Source organism: Kwoniella pini, chromosome 10 (genome assembly GCF_000512605.2).
Source record: "Kwoniella pini CBS 10737 chromosome 10, complete sequence".
Taxonomy (NCBI): Eukaryota; Fungi; Basidiomycota; class Tremellomycetes; order Tremellales; family Cryptococcaceae; genus Kwoniella; species Kwoniella pini.
In genome coordinates, this window is record NC_091725.1 from 156,170 (window position 1) to 169,852 (window position 13,683).

At 34.1% G+C, this 13,683-nt stretch overlaps 5 protein-coding genes across 5 annotated transcripts; 2 read left to right on the top strand and 3 right to left on the bottom strand.

Annotated features, from left to right (window-relative positions):
* Nucleotides 1-679: 679 nt before the first annotated feature.
* Nucleotides 680-3,155, bottom strand: I206_106853 (uncharacterized protein; the record flags this gene model as incomplete). Its single annotated transcript, XM_019157321.1, has 6 exons — nucleotides 680-1,201; nucleotides 1,290-1,586; nucleotides 1,661-1,756; nucleotides 1,838-1,958; nucleotides 2,042-2,878; nucleotides 3,004-3,155. 6 exons carry the CDS (start codon nucleotides 3,153-3,155, stop codon nucleotides 680-682), a joined length of 2,025 nt encoding a protein of 674 aa, XP_019010039.1.
* Nucleotides 3,156-4,382: 1,227 nt separating this feature from the next.
* On the bottom strand, nucleotides 4,383-6,683 carry I206_106854 (uncharacterized protein; the record flags this gene model as incomplete). The annotated part of the gene is made up of 9 exons (XM_019157320.1): nucleotides 4,383-4,464; nucleotides 4,537-4,804; nucleotides 4,874-5,064; nucleotides 5,136-5,263; nucleotides 5,329-5,408; nucleotides 5,484-5,580; nucleotides 5,651-5,710; nucleotides 5,785-6,437; nucleotides 6,509-6,683. The coding sequence occupies 9 exons, from the start codon at nucleotides 6,681-6,683 to the stop codon at nucleotides 4,383-4,385; spliced, it is 1,734 nt and encodes a 577-aa protein (XP_019010038.1).
* A 747-nt stretch (nucleotides 6,684-7,430) lies between these two features.
* I206_106855 (uncharacterized protein) lies at nucleotides 7,431-9,585 on the top strand (the record flags this gene model as incomplete). Its single annotated transcript, XM_019157319.1, has 4 exons — nucleotides 7,431-8,688; nucleotides 8,754-8,859; nucleotides 8,939-9,157; nucleotides 9,243-9,585. The coding sequence occupies 4 exons, from the start codon at nucleotides 7,431-7,433 to the stop codon at nucleotides 9,583-9,585; spliced, it is 1,926 nt and encodes a 641-aa protein (XP_019010037.1).
* Nucleotides 9,586-9,877: 292 nt separating this feature from the next.
* On the top strand, nucleotides 9,878-12,084 carry I206_106856 (uncharacterized protein; the record flags this gene model as incomplete). Its single annotated transcript, XM_070203417.1, has 7 exons — nucleotides 9,878-10,171; nucleotides 10,291-10,389; nucleotides 10,455-10,634; nucleotides 10,723-11,157; nucleotides 11,211-11,416; nucleotides 11,489-11,954; nucleotides 12,019-12,084. The coding sequence occupies 7 exons, from the start codon at nucleotides 9,878-9,880 to the stop codon at nucleotides 12,082-12,084; spliced, it is 1,746 nt and encodes a 581-aa protein (XP_070059518.1).
* Nucleotides 12,085-12,223: 139 nt separating this feature from the next.
* On the bottom strand, nucleotides 12,224-13,111 carry I206_106857 (uncharacterized protein; the record flags this gene model as incomplete). Its single annotated transcript, XM_019157317.1, has 4 exons — nucleotides 12,224-12,375; nucleotides 12,498-12,573; nucleotides 12,632-12,755; nucleotides 12,849-13,111. The coding sequence occupies 4 exons, from the start codon at nucleotides 13,109-13,111 to the stop codon at nucleotides 12,224-12,226; spliced, it is 615 nt and encodes a 204-aa protein (XP_019010035.1).
* Nucleotides 13,112-13,683: the final 572 nt, after the last annotated feature.

The window sequence follows — 13,683 nt, forward strand, 5'->3', positions numbered from 1 at the left end:
CACGACGAAACGAATTGTGCAAAAAGATAAGGAAGATATCTTTGAATCAATCTTAGAATGGTTGTACATTTTCACCACGAATTCAATGTGATAGGAGGAGGGGTTTTGTCAATTGAACGATTTTTTGAATTTCTCTTTTTGTCTGATGTTTGTTATTTGGTGGTTATTTTTGTCCATATAGATCATTTTTGTTCTTCTTGTTCTCGTTTGAACAGTATATGTTTTCGAAGTTAATCTCAGGTAGATCATGAATTTTTTGAATACAATATTTCGTTTATATTGAATGCCTAATTTATCAAGTAATTGAAGTTTTTGTTCTGATAATTTTTTATACCTTTTATGTCGTTTTGATCGGGTTATGGAAATATGTATCAAAGTTATTTGTCTGATTTGCAAATATTGAATGTCATATTTACAATATATCATTTCCAACATTCAATTTAGCTGACTTTACGAAATAGTAAATTATTAAATTGTTATTCATCTTGTCAATTTGTCAATGAGATATATATATATATATATATATATATATGCATGGAGGGTATTTTATGAAAATACATTTAATCCGTTTAATTGAAACAAGACAAAATACAAATAATAATGCTAAAGATAAATGCAATGAATATGAACGAAGGAAAAAAAAAGATCATCAAGATCAATTTATTTGTTTTACTCTTTATTATCCTTTTAATGCTCTTGAAGTTGGATTAGTACTAAGATTTAAAGAAGGACTTGAAATTCTTGAAATTCCTCCTCCACCTCCTACACCTAAATTAGAAGAAGAAGAAGAAGAAGAATTTAATCTACCCATAGAAATTCCACCCATTGGACCTGTAAAAGCATTTGAACCACTAATACTTGTTATTCCATTACCACTTAAACGTCTTTGAGATAATGAATTAGAATTAGAATTAGAATTAGAATTAGAATTAGAATTAGAATTAGGTTCAAGCATACCATTACTATTTGACATTGTTGTTGTCGTTGTTGTTGTTGAGAAATTAGTACTTGTAGGTGATTTAATTGAATTATTTAAACGATTTGAAGAAGAAATACCTAATCCAATTCCAATTTGTGATTGATTAATTGTATTTAATTTATTTGAAGTTGAAATTGAATTTAATATTTTATTAGATGAATTAATAGGGAATGGTATATGTAAAAATAATCCAGAAGGTGGATGAGAATTATTTGAATTATACTAAATACACAAAAAAGAAATCATCAATTAAATTGACATTTTTTTGTTTTCATGTATGATATGTTTTTTTTGAAAAAAAACAACTCACTTGATATTCCATACTCATACATTCTCTATCTTTTCCTTCTAATCCCATAATTTCTAAAATTTTTCTACCTAATTTATTTAATTTTTCATAATCTTGTTTTGTTCTTGTCCAAATTTGAATTCTATCAATTTTTGGTCTATTTGAAGCAACAATTCCACAAACTTCATCTTCTTCATCTAAAACTTCTCCAACTAAAGCCATAGTTAAATTTGCCCATGCTAAATCCATTGTAATTGATGAATTTTTGAATAATATTACCCATTTACCACCATTTGCATTTGCAGGATCTTCCCACATCTGAAAGATTCATATCTTAGTCAAAATCCTATAATTCTCTCGAATTGGTGAGAACAAATAGGAAATTCACTTACAGGTCTTATACCGTTTTTGAACATATGGTAATTTGAATTTTTATTTAATAAACTAGGTAATCTAATATTATTCAAATGTCTTGCGAAACCTTCAACCTGTGAATGGAATTTAAGAAATCAGCTTTTATCTCATTGAAGCGGTTCTGACTCGTCTAGAGCATTAGATCTCTCACTTACCGTGTCAAATTTACCGATAGTCAATAAAGTCATCTCATATTCTGTCAAAGCTTTTCCACCTTCTTTTTGCGGCAAGCTAGTTGGATCAGGTTTATATGTCTTTGAATCGAAAAATAGAGTCCTAAAATAGGCATATTTTAATGAGCACAGCGTATTATCCTCTCAGTTTCAAAGGTGAACTCTGAAAATGGAATGAGAACTTACCAAGCATGTCTAAGCTGATGTTCTTTCTTTTTCTTTCCATTCATTAATTCACTTTCGGCTGACGATGAGGAGGAATCAGTCAAAGAAGAACTTTGAGGTGGACTTTCAATTTGACTTTCTTTGTTGGAAACATTTACAGGAACTGAATCTAAGATTGTAGTCGCATTTGCAGTTGAGGATGCAGATGCATTTGAATCAGGAATTTGAGAAATTTTAGATACTTCATATGAAGGTAAAATGGATTCAGTAGATTTATTACTACCATGAGAAACTGATATTCTTCTTCTTATTTGATCAAGAGAAGGTACATTTGAATAACCTTGAATATAAGAATTTGTACTTGATGATCTTGACATCATTGGTGCACTTTCTCTTCCTGGTATTGAACCTAATTCTGATTTCGGTAAAATAGAAGTTTGTGGTGTTACTAAAGATATTGGTGAATTTTGATTTGAAGAATTACCAAATAAATCAACGTTATTATTTAATTCTCCTCTAGATGACCAATTTGGTGAATTTAAAGTTTCTAATGGTGTACTATTTCCACCATTTGATCCAGAAGATAATGATCTCATCATTGCACTAACAGGTAATCTTAATCTACTACTAGGTGAAGGAGCAATTAAAGGTGATTGAATATTTCCACCACCAGGAGTTATTTGTTGTTGTAATGAATTAGTTGCAATACGTAAAGAAGGTGGAGTAGCTGGTATTGAAGATGGGGATTGTCCTGGAGTATTAAGTGGATTTGGAAATTGAGATGTAGATGTGGATGAAGGTGTATAATGTAAATGATCTGAAAGTTGTTTCAAAGATGGTAAACGGGTCATTCGGGGTCTGAGAATTCAATCGATATATTAGCTTTCAAATTGATAATATTATATTCCGATTTTCATTACAAAGTGAAAGGGTATATGAAGCAGGAGTAGGAGTATGATATACGTGAACAACATTTGACTCACGGTGGTCCAGGTATGCCATTACCACCAACGATTCCATCACCTTTGACTTCTTTACTAGGTATAGGAGGTGGTAACATTAATCCTTTCTTTTCTGTTGATTTAACATCTTCAAAGCTAGTCGAGGTGGTGAGTGGAATAGAAGTATCAGGCATATTGGCATAAGAGATCGATGTGAAGCAAGGTAAGTTTTAAAAGGGAGAAAAGAGAAGCAGAATGATTATCCTAGAAAGAATGCCTCTTATACTAATTAAAAAAGATTGGTATCTTGGTTTGATATTGGTTACCAAGTAGGAAAAAAAATCGAATTACAAGAAGGAGGAGAACCCTTGATCTCAATTCAATGTAATACTATATACCCTGTTTCCTAAGTCCTTAAGTTATTGGTTACCTTCAATACAGTACCAAGACAGTAAGACAAGATACTTGAATAATATTGTCGCGTGGTATTGAAACGTCTTTTAATCCTTCAGGGGGGTTTTTCTGATTATTATGATGATGATGATGTTGATGTTGATGAGATTGAATTATCGACTGGCTTGTAATGTAAGCGAATTGAAAGATGAATGAAGTTATTAAATCGATATTGCTTTTTAAAGATATTAATTTGGAGGCAAAAAGCAAATATCAAAAATCCTTTCTTGATTTTCACCTTAATTAACTTGATAATCAATTTAAAAGGTTTCCTTTCTACTTTTTTCTCCGTATCAACGTCTATTTTTATGTAGATTTACGATTTGCATAATAATATCATAATGTAAATAAATGTACTCTACTAGTTTAAACCAAGGTGATTCCAATCGGAATAACTAGATATGTTTAGTTTAAAGGTAATCCACTATTAAACTGCGCGTCACGATAACAAGAAATACTATAATAATAAGCGAAAAACCCTTGATTGGTTTTTACGTTGTTTACGAGTTTTGAAAGTTTATTCTATTTCAAGTAGAAAATTACTTTCCTTACGCAGCTGGACTTCTCCTGCTAGATCATACGTCGTAATTCATCAACTACTAACAACACTATAACTATCAGAAATAAGTGATGAAGATCATCTATCCATATGACCCACAGCATGGCCATCAACAACTACCGCAATCTGAAACACCTCTTTCTCTAGAACCAGCTTAACATGCCAGGGATATAAATAAAGTATAAAGTTTACGGCGATCCGGTTGATTTACCCTATATTTTACGAGAAAGCGGAATATTCTATAGATAGAGGATATATACCATACATAGATTGATTAGTATATTATACATGCATCAAACTCCTATCGAAATCAATTTTGTAAGTAAAGAAAAAAAAAACAAGTGGTGAATTATAGAAAGATAAATTAGATATAAGAAAACTACTGTAGATTGATAACAAGATAAAATTCCTAAGTAGACAATGGTCTAACTAATAAAGGCATTTGTAATCCCGCTTTCTCTTCACCTACAACTCTAGATCTCATTACCACCCTATGAGGGATTATCGTAACATCAGCTGAAAAATTCTCAAAAGCAATTTGAACGACAGTCATGAGTACTTACGATGCTTTTCTTTCTATAATAGGTTTTGAAGGTAATTCTTGAAATTCAAATGATCTTATAAGTACAAATAAAATAACTTTAATTTCAGCTAAAGCGAATTTGTATCCGATACAATTTCTTGTACCTCCTAAAAAAGTTAAAAGATTTCCCCAAACACCTCCTACTGAAATATCATTTGAAGAAGAATCAGATTTTAAGAATCTATCAGGATTAAATTGATCGGCATCTGGACCCCAAACTTGTTCAAGTTTATTGACATTTAAAATAGCTAATATAACAAAGCGAAAATCAGACTTTCATTGAAAAGTGTAATCAATAATAAAAGAAAATCACTTACGAATCATCATCATTGCTCCTTTTGGTAAATTAACACTTTCAATCATTTTTCCATCTCTACCTTTTACAGGTGTACTTAAAGGTATAACTGTATTTTCCATTGCTTGTCTCATAGTAGCTGGAGCAGGAGCGCATAATCGTAGTACTTCTTTAATTACAGCTTCCATATATGGTAGACTATTAAGTGTTTCCCTAAAAAAGTGATTATTGTCAGATGATCCATGCAGCTATTTATATCATGATTAGCCAAAATGTCAACTTACAAGCTTGGTCGTTCATCCGAGACTTCCATCGCTTCTTCTCTTAACCTCTTTTGCGCTTCGGGATGTTGAGAAAGGGAATACAAAATCCAAGTCAAAGCAGTAGAAGAAGTTTCATTACCTGCTAACATCTATGACAACGTGAAAAGCTTAAGTCAGCTTGATACCTTACTAATCCGAGGAAGATACTGCTTACGAAAGTTGTGATTTGAGCTAGAACTTCTGCATCTGATAATTTTTGATCTGGTCGTAAATCACTCGCCATATTGGCTTTGACTGAAAACCGAGATTAGCTAACAGCATAATCTCAACAAATCTCCATTCTTGTTGAACTTAAAAAGAATCACTTACTCAGATGAGACAAAAGATCATTTCCAATATCCGCTTGTTTCTGAAATCCATCTTGATGAGCAGCTGCGATGACCCTCTTCTTTTCGTCAATTAGTTTCTAAAAGTGACAATCGCAATATTAGTCCTACCCCTTGTCAGTTTCACGAATCAGTACATTGATAGCTTACCTGTCCGATTTCTTGAGTTTTCTTAGTACTTGCCCTGACTGTTCTCATTCGCTCGGTAGGCTAACATAAGAGTTTTTAATCAGCAAAGGGTTCATTAAGCAATACACTGGATTGGCTATTTGAATGCAACTTACGATCAATTGAAAGATAGGGAAGATAGCTTGTAGAATTGCACCAACTGTAACTTCCATTCCTGCACTAAACATCTTTCTATAAGCTTCTGCAAGTTCATTATTTGGATCTTGAATTGCATTAAAATTATAACTAAATCCTGCTAAACCAATAATATCTAATGTAGTTTTACCTAGCCAACTCATTATATCAATTTTTTTACTTCCTTTTATAATATCAATTTCAATTGGTGGTGTAGGTGAACATTCAATTTCATTTTCTTCATTATTTTCAATTAAAGAAATGAATTTTTCTTTTAATTCAAATGATTTTTCATAAAAAATTGGTAACATTCCTTTTATTGCTAATGAACTAAAAGAAGGATTTAATAATTTACGTTGTCTTTTATGATCATTTCCTTCTGCAACTAAAACTCCATTACCTAACATATCTGACATTGCTTTTCTAGTTTGTGGAGGTTTTGGAAAAGTTTCACTATGATTTAATATATATGAAATTGCTAATGGATCTGCTGTGAAAAATCTTGGCATTCCTGCAATTACTCTATATCTAAATGTAGGTCCAAATTCTTTTATCCAATTTCCATGAGGTACCATAGGTTCAGATTTTATGAAAGTTCTAACATTTCCCCAGAACCAATGTTCAACTTTTGGACCTATGTTTAAGTTTATTTCAGTGAATATGAAATATTGAGATGAGCGTTAACGTATCGAATTAGACACTCACCGCGTAAATTTCTATAAGACAAGGTATATTCCTTATATGGCCACATATACAAGTAAACCGCAAACAACACAATTGAGATGGCTTCGAGAGCGTAAATTGCATACCCGATCTTGGGGGACGATTCAGCCGGAGAAGGTAATAGAGGCAGACCACCTAAGAACTCTTTGACTGACATCTTCAGTGAAAGTGAAGGAGTGAAGATTTAGTCTAAGATGCGATCGATCGGAATGGCAAAAAGGATGATCCACAATTTATTTGAAGATGAAAGTGTTACTGATATTGTTTTCGAGTCTGTGAATTACGCTTGTCAAGCGTCTTGTTGATATGCCTGCTATCTGTGAGAATAAAGGAGAATACTGGACGAGGGGGGATATGTAATTGTGGTCATTTATAGATATCAAATATATCAAATGACAGGGTAATAGGACGATACCCGTATGAATTCGGTGTACCTATGAATCACCCTCCTTTAAACTTAAATTATGCGGGGCCTGATCATCGGCGACCGAGCGGCTATCGTCCCCAATCCCATTTGACCCAAATCATGGTTTTTCCCTTGATCACACGTGGATATCCTACAACAGATACACGTGGAACTCTACGATAAAAAGTAAAATCAAATAAGATAACGTAATGATACGTAACCAACAGTCGAGGTTCGAGCGCGTCGAGGTGAAATCAAAAATCATCTTCCCTAATCACTATTGATATTGACTGGCACGACTTTGGAACAACCATTAATCTTATATACACTGCAATTCAACAAAATTCTTCAAGTCGATCTGGCTCCACTTTATCCTTTGAGTCTCTTTTCATTGATCAGTTTAAAAGAGGTCATCGACGCGCAAGTGGAAAAAACACTCTTTTGCTTTTGCAATCTCAGTTCATTTTCAGCCTACTACAAAATTTACTTGATCTGACCATGGACAACACGAACAACTCACCTACTTCCTCCTCCTCATCCTCATCCTTTACTCAACCATCACTTCAACCTTTACGAAATCCCAAATATCGACATATATCAAAATCAGCGGCTAAAAGAGAATCAGTACAAATGTTAGGTTCTATCAAAGACTTGCAAATGCATTTCGCAAGTGGCGGTAAAGTAGAGCATAGACCTGGAGCTGGTATAGGTATAAAAGGGAAATCTTCTTTGGGCATTTTGGGTGAAGATCTGGAAGGAGAAGAGAATCGTCCGCCTTCTTCACTTAGTGATAGAAGAAGACCACATCCACATAAGAATATTGATTTACCTAGAATTGATATTGAAGATGCTAGAAGAGAAGCAAAGAGCATAATTGATGATGTTAGAGGTATATGGGGATTATCATTACCCCTTTCTCCAAGTTCAGCGGTGAATTCAAATTCTAGTGGACTACCTTCAAGTAAGAGTTTGTATTTCCCTATCAACTTTGATGGAGACGACGAAGCACATGGTGAAAACAGAACGTCTGAGGATATACAAAGTGCTCTTGTGAAGACTGCTCAATCTATAAGGAGAATTCGATTCTTGGCTTTATCGATATCGCATAATTCTTCTAATCCGACGTCTTCGAGATCAGGCATCTTACAATCTAGATTAGGAGGTGCTGGGAAGATAAGATCAAGTTTAAGTACTCCATCAAGACCTACAGGCGTACCATTACGTACTGTTTCAAATCCTAATTCAGCCATTATGACAGAACGCAAAACAAGAGGCTTTAAAGGGGATCTTTTAAGTGAACTTCGAAAAGCAGCTTTAGAAGTTCTTACCCAACTTAGAGAATTAGAAGAAAGTTTAAGAGTATCAGATAGGTCTAAATCTCCAACTGAGGATAGACCTTTTTCTCCTGGTACTGACGAAATTTCGGGCAGTGGAAGTGGAAATGGGAGTGGGAGTGGCATTTTTATTGAACCGGATAATTACGATTCAGAAGAAGATGAATTGTATAACCCGAATAATTTAGCTACTAATTCTGAAGATACAAGTCATCTGACTAATTGGGAAGATAGAATTCTGAGTGAACAAAGAGAATATAAGGACTTGGATGATAATTCATGGGAAAAAGAAGCTAGAGGTACGAGAGAAGGAATGGGAAAATGGGTTGGAGTTGTTGAGCAGCTTTTCGTCTTCACACATGAAGATGGAAAGAAAGAATTGGAGGATTGGGCCAAAGACTCTTGGGAAGGAAGTCAATTAGGTAAGTCCAATTTTATCCATATGATCGAGCTCAATATCCGCGGTTGACTAATGTACTTATTGCAGAACAACTACATTCATTCTTGTTATCGAATCTACCCCTCGATCTGACTTTGCCATTACCATCGACAACATCCGACAATTTTGATTTTACTCTCTTATCCCGCTTATCGTATGTCACCTTCTCTCTTGTGCCTGAACATCGTCTATTCGTGCCAATGACTACAGGGCTGATGGTAGAGAATTTGTAGTGACGGATACATATTGATTCATGCCTATAATTCATCATTGCTGAAATCAACCAAGCCCTGGGGTTTCATCCCTGATGAAGATGTACACGATACACTCTCCTCATCAATATCAATATCAAGTGATCACACGACTCCTACTAAAGGTGGTAGTCGGGAAGAAGGAAAACAAGAAAAAGAATGGACTTTTAGGAAGGTCGGGAATTTGACTTGCTTCGCAGCGTAAGTTACCTTTTCGACCTGCATTATGCAAATTGCGCTTCTTGAAGATGTACGTAGATATAGTTTACTGATTTACCATTTGTAGCGCTCTCAAACACCGATATCAACTTCCAATACAACTTCCAATCACCAATTTACCAGTACCCTCGATTCCATCAAAACTAACGTCCGCTCGCCCAAGACCATCGATAGATACCTCACTTTCAGTCAGTACAGGCAGCATTGCTACTACTTCTGTAACAAAAATAGAAGACAAGATAGAGTTTGATCCTATGATTATAGCTAAGCAAAGTCCTGGCTGGGAGACGATGTTAAAACTCTTGATAGGTAAATGGATGAGCGCAGTCATCCGAGAGTTGAGGGAGGTTTATGATGCACCTATCATGTATATGACTAGGAGTACAGTAGATAGAGGAGGATTGATTTGATTCTAGTTGTGTACATAGACAAACTTGTTCTTGTTCTGTCCGTCGAGATAAAAGCAGGGAAAGGATGAATTGCATTTATATTCGTATTTGTAATTGTATATTATTGCATTGCATATGAACATTATGAATGATTTTAAAAGTGACGTGATGAAAGATGCCCGGTAATGCCCGACCTTGATTGACTATGCAATTAGTTATCTGATTATTACGCCGATCATCCTATATCATCTTGATTCATCTTATATTGTAATTAGTTTATCACCACTTTTCAACATCTATAGAATAGAGCGAAATGTCACGATCAGTTATAGACCGACTATCGGGATGTCCAATCACTCACAATAATCAAAGTGGTTCTTCATCATCAACAACAGCATCGACATCGACATCGATATCAACACCTCCACCACTTACAAATATCGCATCATCTTCAAGACCAAGGAGTATATCACCTGCATCAACACCACTGACTCCATTATCAGATACAACATCAATGAATGACCTACCTACAGCTAATACATCTTCTACCTTTTTATCACCTTTTACACCACAATTGCAATCACCATTATTGAGAGCGCCATCTGAGGTGAGTTATATTATGTTAAGAATATTCTTTCACCATTTCATCATTCATTCCTTTACACCTTCTCATCACATTAATGGTTTTGTACGTTGACACCAACTGACATAAATTCTATTATCTAGATCATACAGAAAGTCTTATCTGTATCAGGAGGAGATCAAGTTCAAACTATCGCTAAAGTTGCGAAAGTGTGTAGGGAATTAAGATCAATAATATATGGTGTGAGTTTTTACCAATCAATTACCTTTTGTATTAAAACTGATCTCAGATTGATATCTGACGTTAGGATAATGATCAATCGCTCTGGCGTAATATATATCTTGAACATTACGATGATCCGCGATTGACGGGAACGTATACGTCAATCAAATTGTCAAGCAATATAGATTGGAAGAAGAGGGTGCAAGATAGAGAGCTTGTTGGTAAATTATTTCAACATGGAAATGTGGATAATTCCGAAGAAGCAGTAAGTTTTCTTGACTAATCCATTGAATATCTTCGCATCGATCGCTTTCAGACCATAAGAATGAGAGCTGATTTTAATGAATATTTAGAATGGACATTCGGAGCTGATTATCTCGACTCTACTGGAAATGTATCTTGATCTTCCTGCTCTTCAACCCACCACTAATTCCAGTGAATCCGAAGATTCTTTCAATTCTCCCCTTCTCTCGAAATGGCTTAGCTCAGCACTGTTTAAATCAATATACGAACGCAATTACTTCCTTCCGTCATCATCTTTACCCGATACCAAACAACCGATTCCATTTCCTAAACGTGTGAACAGGAAGCCGGTTGATCCTACGATATCGCGATTACATTGTCTCATTCCTCCCATGTATAATGACGAATCAAGTAGAGATAGAGAATGGAGAGGTCATGTTAGAGAGTCCGTATATAATGCAGCTAATTATCAGGAGAATAATGATTATGGACCATTCACGGAAGACGGGAAAGTAGATTGGGCGTTAGTGGACGCTATTAGCTCGGTAATGAGTGAGTGACTGATATGAAGAAGTCTTATAGTTTTGATAATTGACAGGAAGACTTAGTGTGCAATGCCCAAGAGATCATTGATACGGAGCCTGATGCATGGCTTCCAGCTGTTCAACCTATGTCGCATGGGATTGAGCCAGTTAGAGGATGGGGATATGATGATCTTCGACGGCCGGATAATCTAACCGAGGACGATATTTGGGATTGGGCAGGTGTTGAAGGATCATGGTGTGGATGTTATGCTTTTATGGAGTGAGTTGATAATATAAAACACATTAAAAAACTTTCAAGAGCTAATTTAGAAGGAAAAAAAAAAACCTGTAGTTATTCAGATTGGGCAATGATGAATCATGAACAATTGGGTATACATATTGGTAGACCTCAAAATATTGATTTATCAACATATCATGAAGCATTAGGAGATCTTATGAAACTTGAACTTAAAATTTGTACTGATCCAAATGCTGATGGAAAAAGATCAACAAGATGTGAAAATCATGAATTTGAACAACGAGATCGAAGAAATCCACTTCCTTCAATTGAAACTGATTTACCAAAATCAAATTTATTACCACCAATTTATTTTCATGGATCATCAACTCCTTATCCAGGTGGAGATCAATTAACACCAACTTTACCTCAAAATGCAATTAGAGGTATGGTTACTTTAACTTTTGATGATCCTCCTCAAGTAAGATGGACAATGATAATAAGATATAGAGGTCAAGATAGATGGAGACTTGAGTGTGTTCAAGTTGGTGGTAGAGGTTCAAAGAGGGGTTTCTTCGGAGTAAGTCATATATTACAATTTTTCGAATGATAATTGATCCAATTGACTAATAAGGGTATTATAGATTTGGTCTGATGCTTCAAGAGCTGAACATTCTCCTTATGGTCCCGCTTGGTATTGGAAAGTGTAATTTAACGTTATACGTCATGTGTCAAAATGTTAATTTCTGTATCTTGATTATGTCTTATCAGTGCTCTTTATATGTAACATAATGTATAATGTACAACTTGGTCTCGTTCTGTATTTCATACAATTTATTCAAATTACTTTTATACACCTATTGCTGCTAACCATTTCCTAGCACCGTCTGCACTTCCATTACGATTTGAACTTCTTCCTCCTCCAGGTACCGCTAAAACAGACGGTATAAGTGGATTAGATGATGATGCAGATGCTTTTCGATTACGTGAAGCTGCTTGTACTGTAAAGTTTAAAAATGAATTAGCATAAGATTTAAATTGATTGTAAAAAAATTGGATTTTCGAACGGATGTTTTTTGTTTTTTTTTTGGTTTTTTTTTGAGAAATTGAATTTTATACTAACCACAAGATGAAATTTCATTTATATTAGTTTCTAATACTAAACCACCTTGAATAATTTCTGATAAAACATGATGTACCTATTTTGAAAATCAGTTATTCCAAAATTAATTTATTGAATTGTAAAATTTAATTTACCTCATCAAAATGAAAAATTAAATCTAATTCACAAACATTTTCAAAAGATCTATCTAAACTTTCAACGAAAACTTGAATTAAATCAAGTATACCAAGTTCAGATTCTGCACCATCTACAACAAATCTTTTAAACATTTCGGAAAAACAAATATTAATTCATCTTTCACTGTGGGGTTATATTTTCAAAACAAATTATGGAAAAACTTTTTTAACTTACACAAAATATAAAGTTGCATAATGTCTATAAATTATTCTAGTATCATCTTCTTCTTCTTCTTTTAAAATTGAATTTGAATTTATTGGAGTTGGAAATTTTAATTCAGGTGCATCTAAAAAATTACATAAACCAATTTGACGATCTGAAATTAAATTAAAAATTTGTGAAATTAATGATTGTTGAATTAATGGTATTATTGGTGTAAAGAATTTTGATAATCTTGGTTTACCATGTGTATTAAAAATTAAAACTGCGTGTATCATCTTTTGTTTTTTTTTTTCAATTAAAATTCAATTAAAATCTAATTGCGAAATAGAAAAGATTTTGTTACTAGATGATTATATTTTAATGTAAATACTAGAAGTTAAGTAAGATTAAATTCAAGTAATTAATAAATATGTAGTTAAAGATGATCATTCATGTTAATGACGCGAGGATTGACATTTACGAGTACGGCTTAGGAATCGCCTCCACCTTAAATGATGAATCCCTTGATCGATTATGAAAGGCATAGTTCTGTTTGTCTTTCTGCCTTTAAATAAACCATCATGCATGGTAATTGAGTTTCTTCTTGCAAGGGGCAAAGATGTCATATGAACGCACTTTACGAGTTCACAAGATTGAATCCATAGTAACAGGAGTATGTAGTAGTAACGAAAAACGCCTTCTTGAGCGATAACTCGCACTCATCACCTTGTATGTGGGCCATGAATCATGCTATGCAAACCTCTCAATGCCCGAAATGGCTTGATCTTGTCCCAAAAAATTGCTGGTGTCGCGATGATGATTTTCATTGGAGCACTTGGTATATTGTGGACCGCTTACTTATGATATA